This window comes from Polyergus mexicanus, unplaced genomic scaffold (genome assembly GCF_030449975.1).
Source record: "Polyergus mexicanus isolate NDT 795.1 unplaced genomic scaffold, iyPolMexi1.0 SCAF_22, whole genome shotgun sequence".
NCBI lineage: Eukaryota > Metazoa > Arthropoda > Insecta > Hymenoptera > Formicidae > Polyergus > Polyergus mexicanus.
The window spans coordinates 3,264,816-3,290,606 of record NW_027223342.1 but is presented as its reverse complement, the minus strand read 5'-3'; the positions used below and the strand labels follow the sequence as shown (position 1 = coordinate 3,290,606).

The window sequence follows — 25,791 nt, the reverse complement described above, 5'->3', positions numbered from 1 at the left end:
ATCGCCGACAGAAGCTCCCCGAGGGTGAAGGGACTGTCAAACATCCTGCAGGAGTAACCAGGAGGGAAGTCACCCAGAGAAGAGAAGACCCTATGAAGAGCGGAGGACATAAGGAGTTGATGGAGAGTCGAATCTCCTCTAAAATGCGGCAGTTAGAACTAGGAGAAGGGGTAACAATGCCCAAGTGACGATTTTTAAATCGCTTGATAACTTTCCAGATATAGGTGACCGGGGTGCTCGGATTAAGGTTTTGGCAAAAGTCTCTCCATCCTTTCCTTTTTTCGGATTTTAAAATGCGTCTAGAAATAGCTTCCTGTTTTTTAAAGGCAAGAAAATTAGAGTACGAGGGAGACCTCTTGAAAGTAGAGAGAAGCTCACGTCTAAGGTCAACCGCCGCCTGGCAAGAATCATTCCACCAGGGGGCCGGCAAGGTGGTCCGCCTTTTGTGGTTACAAGAGGGCTCCTCAGAGGAGCCCCCCCCCCGCTTTCCGAGGCAGACAACTCCTTAAGTGGCGGGTAAAAATCTCGTATCTATTTTCTGCGTTTAACGCAGGATTGCTTAAAGATTCATTAAGGACGCACAGACCATCACTCAAGCTCCGGGCGAACTGCTCCCTTCCAGCCGCAGTCAGTCTAATTCTATGGGAGAAAAATTTCCTCCTTGTAACGTGGCAGTTAAATCTAATTTCCGTCGGAAAGTGGTCACTAAGATGAGTATCACCGAGCACGCTCCACTCGCACAAGTCTATGACAGAGGAGGACACAAAAGCTAGGTCTATCGCCGACCTTGCCTGATTCGGCCGAGTCAAAAAAGTGGGGGATCCATTATTTATACAAGTAAAGGACGCGGATAGGGCCGAAGAGAGAAGAGCATTGCCCTCCCTATCAGACCGGCCACATCCCCACTCCCGGTGATGGGCATTAAAGTCTCCCACAAGAATAGTATGAGGAAAAGAGTTACAGAAGGCAAAAAGTGAGTCATACTCACAGTCCGAGAGGGGCTCGTGGGGGTGCTTGTATATGGAGACGACAGTCAGATCAAGATTATCAAAATGAATGGTGGCCGCCATGCACTCCAAACCCCCGCTAAACCGGACATCAGTTTCAACAAGACTATACGGAACAGACCTGCGGACGGCCAGGAGCAAACCTCCGCTATTTCGCGTTAAAGAGTCCGTCCGGAACACACTAAAATCAGAAATGTTCAAGCAGGAGTCGGGGCTGAGCCAGGTCTCGGAAAGAGCCAAGACATCATATTCCCGAAACAAGGTGTAGGAAGGATCAATCTTATTCATCAGAGAGTGACAATTCCATTGAAGGATCCTCAGAGGATGATGCCGAGAAAGACGGCCCCGCGCCGAACTAGACATTTGAGGGCACGGGATTAGAGGCTGGGCCTCGCGAATTCAGTGATTGGAGGAGTGAACTAAGAAACTCGGCAATGGAGTCATACAGGCCCAGAAGCCTAAGGATGGGGGCGAACTTTTCCATTAGAATATTAAAGAGACCAAAGAGTTGGTCACACAGTTCTGGATTGAGATTAGAATCAAAATTAGAGGGGTGAGAGGAAGGAGGATACGAGGAAGAAAAATGAGGACTGCGAAAACCCGCCTTCATATCAGTAGAGGAAGGGAGCCTTCCATGAGGGGATATAAGGAGGGAGTTGTGATTAGGGGGAAAGCTAAATGATTGTTGAGATTTATTTTTTTGAAAGGAGCGAGGGTGGGAAGAGGCACTGCCATTGTTATTATTAAAATCTTTAGTGAACCCTTTTGGATTTGGATACGATAGAGACGGAGCTGGAAAGGGAGAAAGGGAAGGGGGGGGAGGAAAAAGAGAAGGAGGTGCCGCGGAAGCATTTCTTTTAGACGGCGCTTTTGAGTGCAGGGCGCTCGAGAATGATAGCGGAAAGGAGGTAGAGGGCAACGAGGAAGAGGAAGGGTGAGGGTGAGAGGACGGGGGAGGGGAAGGAGGATTGTACAAAGACGGGAATTCGCCAACATTAAATGAGGGGCCAGGAGTTCCGCTTGCCGAGCAACCCCGAACACGACCTCTAGCCTCCGCAAGAGGAATATTGTCGTACGCCGCAAGCTCTCTAATCTTTCTCTGGATGTTGTACTACGGACAACTCAAACTAGTGGTTCTGTGAGGACCCTTGCAGTTTATACAAAAGGGCGGCCCGTCCTTTTTGGGGCATGATGCAGGGTCCTCATGCGCCCTCTCCCCACAATGCTGACAACGGGGATGTCCTTTACATTGGGCCTTTAAGTGCCCATAACGAAGACATGTAAAGCAGAGCGAAGTTTTTGTGACGAAAGGCTCGACCGAATGTCTAACCATAAACAAGTATATATGTCCAGGGAGCGATTGGCCCTTGAAAGTAATTAAGACGGTCTTACAAGGTATCAATGTAGACTCTTGGCCATCAGAGGAGGGGGACTGTGAAGCGTCCGTGCTCCTCCGCCTTCTGTTGAGCCTCTTTACGGAGATGACCGCAACACCACTGTCGATGCCCCTGCGAATCTCCTCGTCGGGCAAATCAAGAGGAACATTGCGAATGATGCCCTTCCTTGTTGTTCTGAAAACAGGAATATAGGCATTGTATCTTTTTGTTTTAAGGATGGGATCAGAAATAAGGCTGTTTGCCGCCTCTCGAGACTTAAATTGTATACTTATCTTAGAAAAACCTATCTTTTTAATCTCTAGAATGTCTTTTTTCGAAATAGAGTAGAGAAGGCGACCAACCGCGATAGGGTCGATTGAAGACGTGGAATTTTCCGCAGATTGAATAATAACATCAAAGGGACCCTGCGAGGTTCTATCGTATTTGTTTGTATTCGAAAGAGACGAAAGGTCATACTCACTTCCATTAGCGAGAGAGTCACAAACATGTTTACCTAAACTTGAGTCATCTGCCCCCCCCGTCCCGTCGCTACCACCCACTGGGGAAGGCAAATTCCTTTCGATTTTCTTACGCTTGTTAGATATATTAGATTTAATGGACTTATATTTTAAAATATCACACGCTTCCTTGGGCGGAAGGGATCCCCCTGTCAAAGCATTAGAGTCGGACTGTGAATTAGATGCAACATTGATAGCAAATTCTGATTCGGTTTCCATGACGTCGTCTGATTCGGGAGGGAAGGGAAGAAGGGAAGACGCAATAGAGTCAAGTCTGTCCTCGTCATTAGCGGATTGCACGTCATTAGCTGCTAAAGAAGCAGTTGCTACAGGCCTTGGTTTAAGCAAAGTACCCTCCTTAGGGTCCTGGGTCGACATAGTAGCAAGAAGAATCGCCTGGCCGGGAAACCGGCCGGCGGCAATGGGGAGTCACAACGCACCGCAAAAGCGCAAAAACACGCGAATAGCAAATAGATAAAGCAAAGATAACAGATCGCGGTCAGACTCGAGCCACTCAACTTGCAGCACTATAATTGTTACTAAGAAGTCGAGATGGACTCCGAAAACTGGTCTCACGGTATCCCCGAACAACACACTTCGATCCGCACTGCTTGGCGGCTCGGCACCGACTCACAAACATTTTGTTTGAATGTAATATCAGCATTATGGCTCTTGCAGATAAGCGCGATGACGCGACGCGCGAATCCAATGAGAGCTTTATTTTTTCCGAAAAGCAGAGCTCTCATTGGATATCGCGTCATCGCGTTGGTCTGCGAGAGCCATTACACGACGAAGGTACGCGCAGGCGCAGGAACAGCGCACATGGTTTTATAATTATAGTAGCCTAATAATTAACTACCAAACGTTGTAATTAGACTACCAATCACCACCAAACGATTGTCTTTCAATTAAGACCAATTTTAACAAAATTGGTTGGTAAATAATATATTTGTTCGGCTAACTTTACAGCTTCCAGTTACCCATTCCCACTACTTAACCACACATGGTTTTTTTTACTTTTTGGATAAATTATGGACCACCAAACATTATAAATAAAGGATTTGTGACCACCTAACGATTTTGCATCGAATAAGCCTTGATTTAATCAATTAGACTAAAAATTAAAAATGTCCGGCTAACTTTACACCAATATTTTAATTATTCAATTAAAAAAAAAACGATTGACCACCAAACGTTTTAATTAGGCTACCAATCATCACCAAACGACCACCAAACGATTAGATAATTTTAATTATCAAAAAGTTAAAGTGGTCCGGCTAACTTTACGGAGCCTCGCCCATCGCCCATCGCGTCCAGTGTGCGATAATTTGTGAAGCCTTGTGTCCACAATGCTAGAACTCCGAGTTCTCGGACCGAGAAATGTGTAACCAGTCAATTTGCAACTTTTATGGAAAAGCGGCAATTTTATTGGCCTACATTTCTCGGACCGAGTTCTAGCATCATGGATACAAGGCTTAAGCCCGTATCAGACTATGCATTGAGATTGAAATTTGACCAATTAAGATAAAGAAATTTTAGTCCCTTTTGTTGTGATTAGCTAAATTTCAATCTTTTATCGTCAATTTTCACTTTTCAATGCGTAGTCTGATACGGGCTTTATGGGCTTTAGCGACTTTTAATTTGCATGAAAATTTTAGGAAATTTAAGAATTAACAAGTGCGAAAAATTAAATGTATTGTATTTTTATTAAACATGATATTCTACACAATCTACACATTCTACACAAAATAAAAAAGGTTATTCACGTCAACAATAGCTTATTTTCTCGGCTCGTTGGGAGAAATGCGCGACTGCACATGCGCGAGAGAGGAAAGTAATCTTATTATCTTGGCACTCAGTAAGATAGATAAAACTCTATCTATATGTAATATCTATGCTATGATCTACTGGATCCGTCATCCGTCATCCATCGTCCGTACATTACTATTACTCCGCGAGTTGGTGTGATCGAAAGGAAAAACCATATATACATTTTCAGTCTTGAAATTACTTGGGTATGTGTCCGAGTCGAGTGATATCATTCGTACAAATATTGGGAAAGTTGTTGAAATATGTTTTTTTTGCAAGTGTGAAATCACGTCGATCCTAACCTCCGCAGAAGACACGCGCCACAGATCCTTATCGTATAATTTTGCGCGCACGCGGATCCTGGCGATGTAGCCGGCCGGTTTGACAACCGTTTGACAGCTCGATTCTCGTCGCATGATTTTATCTATTTTTCTTACGGTATATCTTATTACCTCGCTCTCGAGTTTCCTCGATCATTTTTCCATCCATGTCGGGCTTTTTGTTTACTATTGTTGCCACTTTGAGGTTAGATCGTCGGTATTCGTGTATATGATTGATAGCGACGCACTAATCCTTTATGTATTTATAAAACTTACTAATAAAATATTTCTTTTCGACTTATTAAAAAGTCAAAGTTATCGACAAAATCTATGTTGTTTGTTTTAGGGCGATAATTTGCCATCATATTTTAGTCAGATGGAATATATCTGCACATTGCTTTTGTTAGAATTTACATATTTTTTTTTATTAGTAGAAATTTTTATTGTGCTTGTTTCTTAGAGAAATGCGTGTATATTATACAATAATTAATTTACGCGCGCGCGCACATACACACATATACATATATCTTTTTGTAAGAAATAAAGATTTTTCCATTGGATTAATTACGTTTTTATCAGATTTTTATATATTATATATTATTAAAGCTTTTTATATATTATTAAAGCTTTTTATATATTATATATTATTAAAGCTTTTTATATATTATTAAAGCTTTTTATATATTATTAAAGCTTTTTGTATATTATTAAAGCTTTATTTATACATTAATTTATATAGTATTTATATACATTAATTTTATATATATATATATATATATATATATATATATATATATATATACTACCGTTCAAAAGTATTTACCCACCATTGGTTTTGTGGATAATTTTTATATAAAAGTCTTAATTGGTACTTTACCTATATTTATTCTTTATGTACACATGTATCGTCATTATATAAGGCAGTATTTTGAAATAATATTTTGATTATCACTAATATATAAATAGAAAACATCATAAAATATCTGTAGCTCATTCCTTGGAATTTACTTAGAGACAAAATTCGCCTGAACTTCTATTGTTTATTCGGTCTGTGCCATGTCATAATAAGTATTTGTAATATTCTTCAGTTATCTGTTAACAGTTCGCTTTTTATTTTTACACTATTTTGTAACGCTATAATCAGAAACAAAGGTGGACACATAGATGGAGGAAAAAATTTAGTTCTAAGGAACTATATTACTGTGCATACATATTTTTGGTAATTAGATACATAAATATAAATAAATACTTTTCACATAATTACTACATTGTTTTAATTGTTTCTAACATTTATAGAACGATTGCGTTAGATGGGCAAATACTTTTGAGCGGTAGTGTATATATGCATATATAATAGAATATTATAGAATTTTCAATAAATCTTGTTATACAATGAGATTTCATTGCAACATACAAAACTCTTTAAAATAAAATTTAAAATACATAGAATTTAATAAAACTTGTTATATGATGAGATCTCACTGTAATAAAAATCTTTAAAGTAGAATTATAAATATGTTGATATTTACAGATAAATAATGGCAAATGCAGAATCGCTTGCAGAAGTAACTGACGTTGTACAAATTCTTCGACAATGGGAAGAAGAGCATAATTCACCAATGTATGATCCTATTCCTGTTCTTCAGAGATTAGCAGATATAATAGAACTTGAGACAGAGAATTATATGAAGATGGATCCAGATCCGTTTGATGAAAGGCATCCTTCGCGCACTGATCCAGAATGTAATTTTGGACATATATTAAAAGTTTTATTCAGAAAGGATAACTTTATGACAAAGGTAATTGCCCTTTAATGAATTAATATTTATGAGTATTTTTGAATTACTTTATCGAATCTTGTAATAATTTGTTTCATTTTTGGTAAAATGGATGAAATATAAAATAAAATAACTTATTATCATCAACAATTATTTATGTAATAAGACTAATCTTATTAATTATATGTAACTTAAACACAAGATTAGTAATAATATATTTATTATCCCCATCATAAATACTATAAAATTTTGATTCTTTTTTTACCATATCAATGTCTTAATAGTATATTTGTTTACAGTTAATAAATGACTATTTGAGGGACACATACTGGTCTCGTGCAGGGATAACTGGAAGAGATGTTAGAAAGCTGAATATCGCTGCTTGCCGTTTGATGCTAGACATACTTCCAGGATTAGAAACATCAGCTGTATTTCAACCAGATATGGAGGGCCTTATACACAGATTATTCTCTTGGTCGGAGAAAAGTGTCGAACCGTTACAGAGCTACTCAACTGGTCTTTTGGCAGCTGCCATGGAAGTGCAAGATATCGCTACAGGATTTAGAGATCAGAACGCTAAGATGGTACCATTGATGCTGCAACGGTTGCACAAGTTACAGCAGAAAGCGCATGAAGATCGCCAGCAGAAAGCGCACGAAGATCATCAGAAGAATGCCAGACCGTTCGCTCATTTCGGACAAGATAGGAACAGCATTGTCGATTTCGAGGATAAAGCCATCCCTGGAAAACACAAAGCGCGAGAAAAGTGGCGAAAGAACGGAATCGTAAAGAAGCAAGAACTTTCTTCCGACGAGGATGACTCCACGCACGATGATATGCCAGTCATAAAAAAGAAAAGAAGCAATTCGGGTTGCGAAACGCCTGTGAAAAATAGTGATTTATATCCCGAGATCATGTCCCCGCCTCTGTCTGTTCCGAAAACTACGAACAATTCTGTTAACTCGGGGGTGACACCATCCAAACAGAGTGGTTTGCAATTCACGAGGATCGCAAACGTACCAGCGTCCGTCAGATGCAATTTGCAAAAATTATGTAATTCGTTTCAGAATTCCAGCACATTGCTGGAGGGGAACTCGAATTCATCCTGGGCCGAAATGGAATCGTACGTCATCGGTAATGTTCAGATGTATCCTCCTACTCTAGCGACTCGACAGATGTTGATCCTACGGTACTTGACACCTATGGGAGAATATCAAGAATTTCTAGGTCATGTATTCGAACATAACGCTCTGGACTTGATATTGAAATATATTAATGTACGAGAGACCAAAGATAGCAGACTTGCTTTTGAAGCTCTTAAATATCTCGCGTCCCTGCTGTGTCATAAGAAGTTTTCGATTGAGTTTCTCAACGTCGGTGGCTTACAACGGCTGTTAGACGTGCCGAGACCGAGTGTTGCAGCAACAGGTGTGTCTATATGTCTGTATTATCTTGCGTACTGTGAAGACGCTATGGAACGAGTGTGTTTATTGCCAAAACACATAATATCCGATCTTGTAACTTATGCATTGTGGTTACTGGAACGCAGTCACGATTCTGGACGATGTCATGCGACTATGTTCTTTGGTTTTTCTTTTCCATTCAAAGTCATATTGGAAGAGTTTGATGCGCAGGATGGCTTGAGAAAATTATTTAATGTGGTAAGAAAAATATATTATCGACCAGTATTTACATTTATTGTAAAATGAACTCTTATTTTTTTCTGTATTTTATTTAAAAGAAGAATATCAAATTTTATTGTAAAAAAGATAATATATAAAAATAAATCTAAAAATATTGTTCTTTGTATGACAAAAGGTAAAATATATTTAAATTTTATAGATATCTACATTACCAATCTTAAATGTTGAAGAAGAATCAACTATAAATGACGATGAGGAATGTGCATCGAGGCAGATTGTACGACATGTGGCTGTTGCTTTGAAAAGGTACATGGAAGCGCATTTACACATGAAAGCAGAACAATTACAACGGGCAGAAAATGTTAGGGCTGAACGCGATACATGGCAGCCTTCCTTACCGCCTTATAAGGTAAAATATTTTATATAATTATGCATTTTTAAAATTTTAATTACACAATAATTAATCACATTAATATCTCTCCTATATTTGCTTTTTAATTTTTGAACATCTTATATAAAAATCTGTATGTATGTCAAATATTATCTATGGGTATAATAATGTCCATATAATATATTGGGTCTAACATCAAATTCAATATACATATATCAGTCTATGCCTGAAATTTGATTCACATAAATTTTTATTTTTAATAACTGTTTGATAAACAATGAATGTTAAAACAATTAAAACAACATATGTCAAGATTATTTGCAAGTATTTTACACTATTAAATATTTACCTATTCTTAAAATGTCTATTCTAGGCTTGCAAACTTAGCAGCGAAGAAGTTCAAGCAAAGGTAGAGCTTCTTCAAGAATTAATGTCAGTCAGAGCAGTATGGCCGCCGGTGGAAGAACTTCATCGTTTGGGCGGTATCACATTGCTTTTGCAAATTATAGCTTTTGCTCGTGAATGGAATTACAGCGGACGGTAAGATGTATACACAACACATGTATATGAAAAAAAATTTGGCAAATTATTTTTCTAATTTATAGAATCTTTTATGTTGTAATCAGTGTATACAATTATTTTTTAGTATTTTTAAATGATCGATTATTTTTAGGGTACATGCCACATCTAGTGCAGAGACGGTTCGATCGTGTTTGGACGTAATCGCAATTTGTTCTGTTGTGCCGAAAGTTATGTTGCTGCTATGCGAAAGAGTCGATATGCCAGACATGTCAATGACAATGGCAATTAATCTCTTGCTAGCTGCAGCTGAATGTGAAATTATTGCAGATGCTGATGTACAGAGAGCAGCACTTAGAGCTGTAATTAATTGTGTATGTGCTCCCATAAACAGAGTACGTTTTTCCTTCAACATTTTCCTTTTATATTATATTTATACTTTTATGCTAATAAACTAATATTTGGTAACTATGTCAAGGTCGGAGGAAATGTAGCCAGATATTCCATAACTGGGTCTGCTAAGAAAAAAGCAAACATGCACAACAGTGAAGAACTAATACAGAAAGTATGGGAAAGTGTTAGGTCAAACAACGGAATAATGGTATATTTGTGTGTGTATGTGTGTGTAATGATGTTTTATTTCAACTGCATAATTTATATAAAATCGTTTTTGCGAAAGGTATTATTGCAATTAATGATGGTGAAAACGCCTATCACCGATGCCGACAGTATAAGAGCGTTAGCCTGTCGTGCGTTAGCTGGATTAGCACGTAGTGAAAAAGTTAGGCAGATTATTAGCAAGCTACCAATGTTCACAAATGGTCAAATTCAATCACTTATGAAAGATCCTATTTTACAAGAGAAACGACAGGAACATGTCACCTTTCAAAAATATGCTCTTGAATTAATGGAAAGAGTTTCTGGTAAAGCAAAACCAACAGGCGCAGAATATGAAATTTCCTTAGTTAGTTTACACAGGGTAAGCTACTTTCAATTTACCAAGAAATTTGGAAGTAATCTTTTTATTTATTTATTTATTTATTTATTTAAATGAGTTCTATGAGATAATTTAAACAAGAGAGGAAAGAAATGAAAAATTATATATATATATATATATATATATATTATATATTTAAATATAATTTTATATATATTTTTTTTATAGGCGAATGTTGTAGCACAAACAAGGATACAATACAATGAACAACAACTTAATCAATTAATATATCAGCATCTCGTTTCGAAAGGTTTGATTGAAACGGCTAATACATTACATAGAGAAGCAAATTTGGAATCGTCTACAATTATGAGATCTACAATAACATATCAACCGTTTACATACCGAAATCCTACAAATGTAACTGTGAGTAGTTCAATTTTTTTGAAATTGATAAGAATTTCACAATCCTAAATATGAATTGCATAAAATTAATTAATATTATTATCATATATATCTTTTTTTTTTTTTTATTGTACCTAATCTTTTTTTGTCTCTTAGCCAAGAAATAGTTTTTCTCCTGGTGCGCCTGTCAACTTATACAACACAAGTAGATGTACACAAAGAGAACCCAGAAATAATGCTACCCCCACATCGTCATCTCGATTTATATCCCATACAGGAGCATGCACTGGTTCACCATCCGTGAATAATAATATTCGATTAAAACTTACAGACTGTCTGAATCAAAATGTAATTTCGAACAATGTGAATCAACCTATTAAACTACAAATTAATCAGAAGTAAGCTGCATACATTTTTTTCAATATATATTTATAGCCTGTTTTCTTTCTAATATTGATTTAATATTATGTTGTAGGAAATTGTCCGATAGACAACCTCTAGTCATCCCAACCAATTATCAATCTATGACTCAACCAATCAGTTGTAGATCTTTACAAAAACAGATTTCCAGAGATCCCGGAGGTGGCGGAGGACCTGGTGTAGCTACTTCCAATGTATCTGTTACTCTTGATTCTATTATTACAGAATATTTAACCAATCAACATGCTCTTTGTAAAAATCCTATGGTAACATGTCCACAATTCAATCTTTTTGAGTAAGTAGTAAAGTAATTTTTACTTTTTTGATATATATAAAAAAAGCCATGTACATGGTCGAACAATTAAGTTTCGAGAATCGCTTCGCATTTCCGAATGTTTGATCCGTTTGTGCTGCCATTTTAGGAGGTTATTCACAATTCAACACGTGATGTAAGTTTTAAATTATTTGGTTCAATAAGTTAATGAGATATAGTCACACAAAATAGTGTCACAAAATTTTGTTTAAAAATCGGTGTAATGGAAAAAACGCTTAACAACGCGTCAACATTAAATTCTATATTAAATTAGAGAAGTCTCCAACACACAGAAACATTACAAATGATATAAAAAAAAAACATTAATCAAATTTTGAAAGAGCTTGCTTCCGAGGACTAGGCTTGCTGAATCATTTATTAACGTTTCTATGTATTGGAGACTTCACTAATTTAACACAGAATTTAATGTTGGGGCGTTATCAACCATTCCTTGAATGGCAGTACAAACGGATCAAACGTTCGGAAATGCGAAGCGAGTCTCGAAATTATTAATTATTCGACCGTGTATTCATATAATATAAAATATAATTATTTTGGATTGCTAGGATTAGGTATAGAATATATTTTATTTATTATTATAGGCCACATAAGTGCCCAGACCTGTGTACAAAAAATTCTTCACCTACAAATATAACAGTAAGATTAGCAAGGCGAGCATTAGGAATGGATAGTAGAACATTAGATAGAAGATACATTTACAGCCGCTTCTGTCCTGTAAAAACTTTTCGGCCTACTGACGTAGGAGGAATATTCACTTGTTGTACTTTCTCGGTAAATTTTGACTTATTCTAAATCAGAGCAGAGATTTAGTTGCAATTTTGGGCCCGATTTCATAGTTTATGCATCTGGGACAACCGTATTGCAAATGTAATAGAGTCATACTTTTTTAGTAAGGCCGCAAAGATCCTTATTAACATTTTTTTTCTTTTCAAGTATTTTGTATTTTATTAATAATCAAAACTGTTCAATAGGGAGTCGAAAGCTTTGAATAAAATATACAAGAATTTGTTAATTGTCGCAGAAAACATAAGAATAAAAAGAAATATAACTTTAATTATTAATAAAATGTAAAATATTTAAAAGAGAAAAATCTTTAAAGAAAACTTTTACGGCACTATTAGGGGAGCACGATTCTAATGTACTTGTGATACGATCGTTCTTAAGACTGAATTGTTGTTAAGATATTAGCGGCAAGGGAAGGAAGGTCGTTAATCACGAAATCGGGATTTAAAGTTGTTAAACTTAATTTTAGCTCTGTCAAATTTTAGCTAAATCAAATCAAATTTTATTACTTTATATATCTTTTTTTAATTGTATCTTTGAATGCAGCCTTGTACACAATATCTCATTTTGGGCACCCATGCTGGAGACATCAAAATGTTCAATATTCATACAGGCATGGAGGAGGCAACTTATCAATGTCATGAATCATATGTGTATCATATGGAATGTAATCAACGTGGTAACCTTTTGTTGACATCAACTGCTTGGAGAAGTCCTATGTCAGCACTCTGGGACATAGGAACGTTTTTCGAAATGAAATTAGCTTTAGAAAATGAAGATTATGTTGAGTTTGGAAAATTACAAGATAGAATAATTGGCACGCAAGGAGAAAGCGCGACAGTAAATATTAAATCTGCTAATTATATATACATCATTACATATATACATATACAGGGTGTCCGATAAGTAAGTGACCAAACGAAAGGTGGAGATAGATTGAGTCAAACTGAAAAGAAAAGTCCTGTACCATTCTGCGATTTTCATAATAATTATTGAGAAATTAATTAAAAGAGATCGACCAATTCGCGCGAGTATAAGCACGCAGCAAGAAGAGACAACCCAAAAGTAAATGCGCGACAAAGTTTTGGAAGGAGCATTCTATAAATGACAAATTACGTATGAGTGATACATAATGATGGATTCTTGCGTCCTAGCAACCATATACCGCCCATATCAGGCCGTTCTTTCTCACTGCACGATAATACTCGCGCGAATTGGCCTGTCTTTTTTAATTAATTTCTCAATAATTATTACGAAAATCGCAAAATGGTACAGGACTTTTTTTTTCAGTTTGACCCAATTTACCTCCACCTTTCATTTGGTCACTTGTCGGACATCATGTATATATACAGGGTGAGTCTTTTTAATCAATACACGCAAATATCTCGTAAAGTAAGCAAGATGGAAAAAAATGTTTTATGCAAAAGTTATAGGGTTCAGAGGGGGACACATGATGAAAATATGGACTTGACCTTGAATAACATTTTCAAGACCAAGTCAATGTGATCGATATTTTCTTAAATGGAACCCCCCCTTTTTTATTGCATATTCTTATAGCTTATCTCGAGAGCTTTTCAAAACACTATAATAAAGTATTTTTTCATTAAATACTTTTTGAGTTATTTTATATTTTAATCTGACATATTTTGATATAAAAAATAAAATATCTTGTAAAATATTTAATTTTCGATAATCTTACCGTAATACTTTTATGTACAGAATAATGAAACAAATCAATTAGTATAAAAAAATAATTGTTTTTAAGAAAAAGTATGTAATTATTTACAATATATTTTTTTAAACAATTATTTGTTTTTTTCTTTACACTAATTAATTTGTCTCATTATTCTGTATATAAAAGTATTACGGTAAGATTATTGAAAACTAAATATTTTACGAGATATGTTATTTTTTATATCAAAATATGTCAAATTAAGATATAAAATAACTCAAAAAGTATTTAATGAAAAAATACTTTATTATATCGTTTTAAAAAGCTCTCGAGATAAGCTATAAGAATATGCAATAAAAATGGGGGGTTCCATTTAAGAAAATATCGATCACATTGACTTGGTCTTGAAAATGTTACTCAAGGTCAAGTCCATATTTTCATTATGTGTCCCCCTCTAAACCCTACAACTTTTGTATAAAACATTTTTTGCCATCTTGCTTACTTTATGAGATATTTGGGTGTATTTATTAACATGACTCACCCTGTATATACTATTTACATTTAACTGGTTATTAATTACCTTGCATAATGGTTTTTATATCAAACTTTACAGTTACATTATATCTTGAACAGAAATCTTAATAAAATTCCATACCTTTCACATATCTTTCTATTATAGATATATGATATAGGAACTGGAAAATTATTAACAACTTTGACGCCATCAATTTCAAATCAATATACTAAAAATCGTGCAACTTTTAGTATGAATGATGAATTGGTTCTTAGTGATGGCATATTGTGGGATGTTAATTCAGGCAAGGAAATCCATAAATTCGATAAATTGAATCAAACGTTAAACGGAGTTTTTCATCCAAATGGAACCGAAGTTGTGTCTAATACTGAAGTATGGGATTTGAGAACGTTTCACTTACTTAAGACAATTTCTACTCTTGACGAAATGGAAGTGATTTTTTCGCCGGTCAACAATATTATATATGCAGTTGCGTTAGATGCACAAGAGGCTGAAAACGATTCTCATTATGTGACTTCTTTTAAGACTCTAGATGCTTTAGATTATAGCAATATTGGTAAGAGAAAAAGAAAAATCTATATTATAATTTATAAATGACAAAATTTTATTTTATTTTATAAATAATTTATTTTCTTCGTGTATATACAATTTATAGCAACTTGCGATGTAAAAAGAGGAATTTATGGCCTTGCGTGTAACAAATTTGACACTCAGATTGCCATAGTGGAAAATATAGGAGACTTTTCAAGCATACAGGAATCATGCGTTAGATTATATGATGTTGGAAGACGAAGAGACGATGAAGATGAAGCTGATGAGGATGATGAAGAGGAAGATCTTGATGCTAGTGATGATGATGGTTCCAATTCTGCATCTGATGATAATAATCCAGATGGTAAAATTTGATATCACATTATTTGTTATAATTTGCATCATAGTGTTCTATAAATTTTGTCCTATTATTATCAAATTTTTAAACTAAACTATACAGGATGAATTAAGGAGGAGAGGGAAATATTTTGGGAGTAGTATGAATTATTGTAAAAAAAAAGTTTATATGAACATGATTGTTATTCTCAACAGTTTCCTTCTCCTCTTGACTTATCCTGTATACAGGGTACCCTAAAACTATCGTATCTCCTCTTAATGGCAGATTCCTTAGAACATTTCAAGACGAAAATTCTAATATAAAAATGTCGAGGCTATAATAGTTCTTAAACGGGAAGCGATTATATTTTACGAATGACAGGACTGAGATTTTGCGCGCTCAGGCACGGCTAAATGACAAGTGAAAAAAGTGCTTCTATGAATGGAGCGCCTTTTTTATGATATTATGATTATCGTATAAATTTATAATAGCATTGTCATTATATGTTTTCCCGCTTCTCTACACATTGCATTAGTATATTATTTTTACATATGAATAATGGATGCAAGAACTAATCTTAAAAATGATCCAAGTAAAAATTTGCGACATGTTTCAACTTCAGCTGTCAAAGTGGTCGATCAATGTTACCATGAAGGTATCTACTATTTCGCCGTGCTTGAATGCGCAAAATCTCAGCCCTGTCATATAAAATAAAATATACTCGTTTTCCATTTAAAAACTATTGTAGCCTTGAGACATTTTTATATTAGGATTTTTGTCTTGAAATGTTCTAAGGAATTTGCCATTAAGAAAAGATACGGTAGTTTTAGGGTACCCTGTACACAGGATAAGTCAAGAGGAGAAGGAAACTGTTGAGAATAACAATCATGTTCATATAAACTTTTAATGATAAAACCTTTAAATGATTTTCCAAGGTCAAATCATTGTCATCATCTTATGGCCACCTTGAAGCCACACAACTTTTGTTGGAAACATTTTTCGATTTAACGCAGTGTTTCTGAGATGTTTGAGTGGGTCCTTTAAAATGGGACACCCTGAATATATACAGGGTGTCCTAGACCACCCGTACACCCCTTTTCTTTCAAAAATTAAGCATTTTAGAAAAAAATGTTTTGAACAAAAATTGTATGGTTTTGAGGGGAACATAAGATGGTGTCATTGGTTTGACCTTGAATGGCATCGTTAAGGTCAAGTCAAGGACATCTTTAACTTCTTAAATGAAACCCTCTATTTTTTATTGCATATTCTTATAGCTTATGTCGAGAGCTTTCCAAAACACTATAATAAAGTATTTTTTCATTAAGTACTTTTTGAGTTATTTTATATTTTAATCTGACATATTTTGATATAAAAAATTAAATATTTCGTAAAATATTCAGTTTTTGATAATCTTAATACTTTTATGTACGGAATAATGAGACAAACAATTAATGCCAAAAAAAAAACAAATAATTGTTTAAAAAAATACATTGTAAATAATTTTCTTAAAAACAATTATTTTTTTATACTAATTGATTTGTCTCGTTATTCTGTACATAAAAGTATTACGGTAAGATTATCGAAAACTGAATATTTTACGAAATATTTTATTTTTTATATCAAAATATGTCAGATTAAAATATTAGGTGTACAACTTTGCTTCCGCCGTTTTTTTCCGAAATTCGAGGCTTTATTGTAAAAAACTGGTTATTGCTTGTTGAGTCACTCCCAATGATGGTGCCAATTCTTTTTGACTTTGACTCGAGTCTTCATTAAGTAATGCCTCCAATTCTGCATCTTCGAAAACCTTCTCTCTTCCACCGCTATGCCAGTCTTCGACGTGAAAATCACCATTCTTGAAGCGTTGAAACCACGCACGACACGTTCTTTCACTAATAGCGGCTTCATCATAAGTATTTGAGAGCATTCGATGAGCCTCAGCCGCAGATTTCTTCATATTGAAGCAGAAAATTAAAACCTCCTGCAAATGACGAGAATTTGGCTCGTAAACTGACATTTTCAATCGAGAATAACTTTATGATGCGGACACAAATCGACTAATGTTTCTATGGGGTTATGTTGATAGATGCTCAAGTATATTGCATGACGTCTATGATCTATTTATTTCGACCACTACTTACCGCTAAAGCCATCTATAGGAAAACGGCGGAAGCAAAGTTGTATACCTAATATAAAGTAACTCAAAAATTACTTAATGAAAAAATACTTTATTATAGTGTTTTGGAAAGCTTTCGAGGTAAGCTACAAGAATATGTAATGAAAAATAGGGGATCCCATTTAAAAAATTCAAAGTGATTTTTATATGACCTTGACGGTGCTATTCAAGGTCATATTAATATTATTATATAATGCGCTACTTAGAGCTCTACAACTTTTGCATGAAACATTTTTCACGAAAATGCGTTGTTTCTTCAAAAAATTACTGATACGGGCGCTCTGTTACATCCTGTATATATGATTTCAGAGGTTTTTGAGTGCTAACTTTTTAAGGGAATGCTTCCTTAATGCTTTACAAATATCAAGGGAAATATACGTTTTTTACCGAATTCAAAATTGTAAAGAATTAAATTATCTTTCAAATGAGATCAAAATGATTGTAGTACCTTCCATAGGTTTTGAGATAACTAGTCTCAAATGTACAAAAAAATGTTTTTTTTTTTCTTGACGGTAGAGTTTTATAAAAATACAAAATACTCTTCATTTATGCTGTTATGGCCTCAGCTAATTTTGAATGTTTATCTTGCTTACTGGTTATTTCACTAAAAAAATTTTACTTTTTTGCATTGTTTAAACCAATCACCATAGTAGGATGAAAGGAAGAGCAGAAGATGAAAAGAAAATGAAATAAAAAGAAAATGAAGCTTAATAAATTTCTTAGAAAAAATCAGTAAAAATAAAAAATAAAAATCTTTTTCTTTCATAAAAAAAATAATTCTTTTTAAAATAGCTCTGTAATAGTAGAAAATGAATAAAGACGTGAAAAATCTAACTGTTCTTAAAAAATTAGTTAAGGTCATAACAGCATAAATGAAGAGTATTTTTAAAAAGCTCTACCGTAATCAATAGCCAAACACTTTTTTGTACATTTGAAACTAGTTATTTCAAAACCTATGGTACTACAATCATTTTAATCTCATTTGAAAGATGATTTAATTCTCTATAACTTTTGTTTTGATACTTTTTGTTAAAAAACGCGTACTTTCCCTAATATTTGTAAAAATGTATTAAATAACCGTGATTTCAGAGGTTTTTGGGCGCTAACTTTTTAAGGAAACATTTTTTGACCCATGTTTATGGGAAACATTTTGTTCAAAATTAAATTTCCTATAAAATCTTAAAGTTGATTGGAACGTTTGGAATCACCCTGTATATATCGAGCATTCCAATCAAGTGAGCCAACCACTCATTTACCGTCAGATGAGACACTTTTTACTTTGACCTAGCATGGCTTAAAATCTTTCTTGACATCTCTACTTTATACCCCTCAAGTTACAAGTTGTAATCTGTAATGATTCGAAAATGGCGCTACGATCTTTCTGAAGATGAGGGATATGCGCTTGATTCTTCTACATGTTTCTGTTAATTTTTTTTACAGAATATCAACGGTATCCAGACAAATAATATCCTGCAAGTTTTATAGGTCATTTAAAGAATCAAAGTGATAAAGAGTCAAATGAGCTTTAGAAACAAAATCCCAGAAATTCATAAAAAACTTTAAAAAAAAAATCTAAAATTTGGTCCAACCAACTTTCAAAATTTTGGATCCGCTATATTGAATCCGCCATTTTCAATTTTAATATTCCGACATCATATTTGTGACATGTGATCATGCGTAAGTCTTTTTTTCATCGGTAAGAAACTCTGAGAAGTGATTTCATATTGGTTTGGGTTATTTTATGAGTTATATCAATCATATTGAATCCGCCATTTTAAATTTTATGATCTTAGCCCCTTAGCCTTATATTTACATTCAGGAACCATCAGTACTCCGATGGTGGCTTTTCTCACCGATAAACATCATTTATTTTGAAAATATTAACTGAAACATGTAGGAGAATCAAACACATGTCCCACATCTTCAGAAAAATCGTGGCATCGTTTTCCAAACGTTAGAGATTACAATTTGTAACTTGAGGGTTATAAAATAGAGAGTAGAGATGTCAAAGAAGATTTTAAGCCATGCTAGGTCAAAATAAAAAGTGTCTCACCTGACGGAAAAGGGATGGCAGTTGACATGAAATGCTCAATATGTGTATATATATAGATATCATCAACATGTGTTGTATATTTACAGAGTGTCCCAAATCACCCTAGACAATACTCGTGAACGGGTAAAGCACAGTAAACCGAACAGAAAAGTCCTTTATCTTTTTGCAATTTTCTCAATAATTATTGAAATATTAATTAAAAAGGATTGACAAATGAGTGCGCGTTTCGCGCGTCTAGACCGTGACATGTACGCTCTAGGCGTGCGTCAGCGGCGAGCTTCGTAGTGTCATGGCAATAAAAAGTTTAGTCTTGCGCGTATCCCGAATCCCGACTCTCGTCGCGATTCTAGAAATGCGCGCTCATTCGCCAATCCTTTTTAATTATTATTTCAATAATCATTGCGAAAATTGCAAAATGATGGATTTTTCTATTCAATTTATTGTGCTCTACCCACTCACGAGCGTTGTCTAAGGTGCTTTGGGACACTGTATACAGGGTGTCCTAGACCACCCGTACACCCCTTTTCTTTCGAAAACTAAGCATTTTAGAAAAAAACGTTTTGAACAAAAATTGTATGGTTTTGAGGGGAACATAAGATGGTGTCATTGGTTTGACCTTGGATGGCATCGTTAAGGTCAAATCAAGGACATCCTTAATTTGTTAAATAGAAACCCCTATTTTTCATTACATATTCTTGTAGCTTATCTCGAGAGCTTTCCAAAACACTATAATAAAGTATTTTTTCATTAAGTACTTTTTGAGTTACTTTATATTTTAATCTGACATATTTTGATATAAAAAATAAAATATTCAGTTTTCAATCATCTTACCGTAATACTTTTATGTACAGAATGAGACAAATCAATTAGTATAAAAAATAATTGTTTTTAAGAAAATTATTTACAATGTATTTTTTTAAACAATTATTTGTTTTTTTTGGCATTAATTGTTTGTTTCATTATTCCGTACATAAAAGTATTAAGATTATCAAAAACTGAATATTTTACGAAATATTTAATTTTTTATATCAAAATATGTCAGATTAAAATATAAAATAACTCAAAAAGTACTTAATGAAAAAATACTTTATTATAGTGTTTTGGAAAGCTCTCGACATAAGCTATAAGAATATGCAATAAAAAATAGAGGGTTTCATTTAAGAAGTTAAAGATGTCCTTGATTTGATCTTAACGATGCCATTCAAGGTCAAATCAATGACACCATCTTATGTTCCCCTCAAAACCATACAATTGTTGTTCAAAACGTTTTTTTCTAAAATGCTTAATTTTCGAAAGAAAAGGGGTGTACGGGTGGTCTAGGACACCCTGTATATATTCAGGGTGTCCCATTTTAAAGGACCCACTCAAACATTTCAGAAACACTGCCTTAAATCGAAAAATGTTTCCAACAAAAGTTGTGTGGCTTCAAGGTGGCCATAAGATGATGACAATGATTTGACCTTGGAAAATCATTTAAAGGTCATGTGAAGGTCAATTTTAAAATCTTAAATGGAAACCCCCATTTTTTATTTAATATTCTTGTAGCTGACATCGAGAGCTTTCCAAAACACTATAATAAAGTATCTTTTCATTAAGTACTTTTTGAGTTATTTTATATTTTAATCTGACATATTTTGATATAAAAAATTAAATATCTCGTAAAATTTAGTTTTTGATAATCTTACCGTAATACTTCTATGTACAGAATAATGAGACAAATTAATTAGTGCCAAAAAAAAAACAAATAATTGTTTAAAAAAATACATTGTAAATAATTTTCTTAAAAACAATTTTTTTTTATACTAATTGATTTGTCTCATTATTCTGTATATAGAAGTATTACGATAAGATTATCAAAAACTAAATATTTTACGAGATATTTAATTTTTTATATCAAGATATGTCAGATTAAAATATAAAATAACTCAAAAAGTGCTTAATGAAAAGATACTTTATTATAGTGTTTTGGAAAGCGCTCGATGTCAGCTACAAGAATATTAAATAAAAAATGGAGGTGTCCATTTAAGATTTTAAAATTGACCTTCACATGACCTTCAAATGATTTTCCAAGGTCAAATCATTGTCACCATCTTATGGCCCCCTTGAAGCCACACAACTTTTGTTTGAAACATTTTTCGATTTAACGCTGTGTTTTTGAGATATTTGAGTGGGTCCTTTAAAATGGGGCACCCTGTATAACATTTAAACTTGAGACCAGAAAAATTTATTCACATATTTTTAAAGCAGATGGTGATAATGCAGATGCTGGTGCAGAAGACAATGGCGATGATAATGATCAGAATGACAGGGAAAATAATGACGATGACGGTGATGATGAAGATGGCGGAGATGGAGATGATTCTGGCGACGATAGTGCAGATTACGATCCTAGTGTCGACATTCACGATCTCTCCGATGATTTTTCTTTATCTGATGATGGACTAATGGATGGTTTCGAGATATTTTTTCGTGAATATCATTGATAACCCCTTGTGTATACACACATACGCGCGCACACAATACATACACAGAATAAGTATTATAAACAAAATTTCATCACAATGTATCTCTCCCTCACGCACACACACATACACACAACACACCACATATACATTATTTGCACTCTTTAAATGTATAAATATTTTCAATTGATTTAATACTGTAATTTGAATACTTCTGTTCGTTTTACATGAGAATATAAATATGTGTCTGTACTTTTAAAATTACAGATGTGATTGATTGTAAATGATTATTGCCAGCTTTTTCTTTGATTATTGAATAAAAACCTGTTATATATTCTTTTCAATCAAATCTTAAATATCTGTCTGCGATGTCAAAATATTAACTGTATGACACATATATGAATGCTGTCCATCTTGTGTTAAAAGTAATACGAATCGAGGTGAGCGATAAAATATTTGAAAAGAATGACGTTTAAGATAATACGCGGCAAATTTACTTTTTAATTTTGCCATAGGTTTTGGAGACAAGAATAAAGAATATTGTAGAGAACTTTGAGATAATATATTTATTTCTTATTAATATGGAGTTTTTCATCAACAATAACAGTGTAGCAGTAGGCGTAACAAGAAAGACGAGGTAGGTAGGTTACGAGGAACCTATCCTGATGTCGTACGCCAACAAGTCACCGCGATTGGAGGGAATCCTCGTTTTTTTTCCTTTTTGTTTAAGACTTTTTTTATACGCTCTACGATGTTGACCGCTATCATTGATAAGTCGTCGAGCGTTTATGCACAGAATATTCAATTTTCGAGTCCCATATGTGAGAGAAACGAAATGAGAAACACAATCTATCTCATTATTCACTCTCAGACTGTCCATGAGTTGCAGTCCCGCGTGACCGATTAAACTTGTCGCTTTGTAAGTATGTATGTAGTGTGAAAAACAATGAGATACGCTCCGATAATCCATTTGCAATTATACAAATGGAGAAGTCATGCTCTATGTTAATTTCTTACATTTAATTATTCCATAAAATTCTAACGCGTTATATTATATGTTATAGCCGATGCCTGCTTACAAAGTGACAAATCAAGAATATCGCATACCGGAATATAAAAAACCGAAATATTTTTAATACCGATGGTAGTGTCTCAATCTCACGGTAAGATTTTTTAAATTTCTTTTTGCAATTCTAACGCTATACTAATATACATAGTGAAGCAAATAAAATATTAAGCCAATAACTTTAAAAATATTTGTCAAATTAAAAAGTTGTTCATGAGAAAGTTCATATATTCGAAGGGCCTTTCTAATTCGTAAACGATAAACATTTCCCTTTAAGGGAGGCGAGGGGTAACTTCCCAGATAGCTAAGTGTATGTGAGGTTGCTGTCATGTTGCCAACAATAATGCAATTGTTGGCAACATTAGGCAACATTGCAGCAAACAACTGTATTATTGTTGGCAACATGACAGCAATAAGCAATAATCAATATGATTTAATTACGCTTGGTTATTTGGGTTCATAATTTTAAATGGAACCTCTTATAAAATGTTACATATTTGGATTCTAAAAACGGCAAAAAACAAATAAATTTTATCTGAAATATTTGTTTGAAAAATACTTCTATCCAAAGTTATATATAAGCATCTAAATTTTAAAATAAAGTGCATTCAAACTAATGATAAAACCATAAATTAAATGAAAGACCATAGTTTTTCTGTTTTTTTACTTTATTAAATGTTTGAACTGTTGCCCATTCTCATCTAAATTTACTCTAGCATAACCCCAGAAATGTTGTTTAGATAATGAGTTAGACAAAATTTTGCAGAAAGGATTAATAAATGTTTAGATTAGAGAATGGACAACAGTTCAAACATTTAATAAAGTAAAAAAACAGAAAAACTATGGTCATTTTTCATTTAATTGATGGTTTTATCATTAGTTTGAAAGCGCTCTATTTTAAAATTTAAATGCTTATATATAACTTTTGATAGAAGCATTTTTCAAACAAATGTTCAGGATATAATTTATTTGTTTTTTTGCCATAGAATCCAAATATGTAACATTTTAAGGGGGTTCCATTTGAAATTATAAAGTCCCCCTCCTTGAAAGGAGGCAACTTTATATATATTTATGCATAGTTGGAAAGACTCCTCGAATACATGATAGCTTTCTCATGAACAACTTTTTGATTCGACAAATATTTTTAGAGTTATTGGCTTATTTGTAACGTTTTATTTGCCTTACCATATATATGAAAATATTTATAGAAAAAAAATTGTTTTAATTAATTTTATAATAATTTTTAAATTAATACGAAGGAAAAAGAAATATATACTCTCTCTGAAACTAATCGAAGGTCGCATAAAAAGAATAATTGAAAAAATATACATATAATTAAGACCCGGCGCCAATATTATTTTGATTTTAAGTGAAACTTACAACTTTTGGCTATTGGCAATAACCGATGTTATTTGGCTTTCGGCTATAAATTAATTAAGGATTAAATTATAGCCTAAGGCAGAAGTCAAATAACGTTGATTATTGCCAAAAACCAAAAGTTTTAAATCTCGCTTAAAGTCTAAATAACATTAGTGCAACCGATTCTTAATGTTAAATATGAAGAAATAATGCAGAGTTATTCACGGATATAAAAATAATCTTTGCGAAAAAAATATATAAATCGATACATTTTGTAGAAAAATATTTCATAACAATATAGAGGCACTTGCATATTAATTCATCACTTAACAGGATTAAAAACCTGTTCGTTAGACAATATCAAATAGTGGTATTATGTAGCAGGATTTTAAAATCAACGTAACAACAGTTCAAATTATGGCAGTGTTTTGTAGAATAATTTTATTGCCGGTTAGTGAATGAATTAATATGATGCCGTTAGTCAATGAGATAATGAGGCGTAAATTTTTGATTTAATAATTCAACTTAACGCATTCCTTAAAACAATGAATTGTTGTTTTCGCTAATTGATGTATCCGTTTGCTTCTCATTCTCACACGAATTCTTTGAAGCTTTTTTTTGTTCTCTTCTCTATTATGTCTATATTCTTTCGATGATATTAATTCGCAATTCTTTTTCAACAGATAATAATTCGGATTGTACTTGTATTCTCTCTTGCGTTGTCACAAAAAACAATGCACCGAGAATTGTGATGGAAAGAGAAGAGCGAGTGCACTTGAAAACTCGAGTCTCGCAGAAAAAATATGTATGATTTCTAAAAAAATAGGGAATCTTGCTTGTATGTAGGCCGGCAATTTCAGATATATATTTATGATAATATGCACATTATAACATGCATGCGTTGCAGTGAAATAATGATAAGCATCTCTCTTAAGAAATAAAAAATTCATAAAATATTTCACATACAAATTATTGAAAAAAATATTTATATACTTCCTTTAAAAATACAGGATGTATCTGAAATGATGCAATAAACTTTAGGAGCATATTCTAGAAGTCAAAATAAGACTTTTTTTTCCTATGAACATAGGTCCGCAAATGAACCTTCCTCCGAGCTAAAGGCCCCTAAAGTTTGGGGAAAATATTAAAAATTGGCTATCTTTCAGCTCAGAAAAAATGACAGAAAGTTGAAATTTGATATAGCCCAATAAATTATGAAGTAAAGTAACCCACTAAAATGAAAAAATAAAAACATATATTATGAAAACATTAATTCGTCAAGCTCGGAGGGGGGTTAGGTTCATTTGCGGACCCATTTTCATAAGAAAAAAAAGTCTTATTTTGACCTCTAGAATATGCT

The 25,791-nt window shown here is 33.6% G+C and overlaps 1 protein-coding gene across 7 annotated transcripts; it reads left to right on the top strand.

The window, feature by feature from the left end:
- Window positions 1-4,821: 4,821 nt before the first annotated feature.
- On the top strand, window positions 4,822-25,320 carry Mahj (LisH and WD40 domain-containing protein mahjong). Of its 7 annotated transcripts, XM_070312406.1 has the most exons (19): window positions 4,822-4,916; window positions 6,562-6,829; window positions 7,108-8,469; window positions 8,651-8,860; window positions 9,216-9,382; window positions 9,516-9,756; window positions 9,840-9,962; window positions 10,041-10,340; window positions 10,527-10,724; window positions 10,860-11,101; window positions 11,179-11,418; window positions 12,039-12,228; window positions 12,787-13,080; window positions 14,592-15,003; window positions 15,103-15,342; window positions 21,789-22,446; window positions 22,522-22,925; window positions 23,071-23,169; window positions 25,115-25,320. In XM_070312406.1, the coding sequence occupies exons 2-16, from the start codon at window positions 6,569-6,571 to the stop codon at window positions 22,025-22,027; spliced, it is 4,719 nt and encodes a 1,572-aa protein (XP_070168507.1). In that variant the 5' UTR covers window positions 4,822-4,916; window positions 6,562-6,568; the 3' UTR covers window positions 22,028-22,446; window positions 22,522-22,925; window positions 23,071-23,169; window positions 25,115-25,320. The 7 variants fall into 7 exon arrangements, with proteins under 7 accessions (XP_070168507.1, XP_070168512.1, XP_070168505.1 ...); XM_070312411.1 differs by having other exon boundaries at window positions 21,792-22,925; XM_070312404.1 differs by having other exon boundaries at window positions 21,789-22,925.
- The last annotated feature ends 471 nt before the right edge of the window (window positions 25,321-25,791 follow it).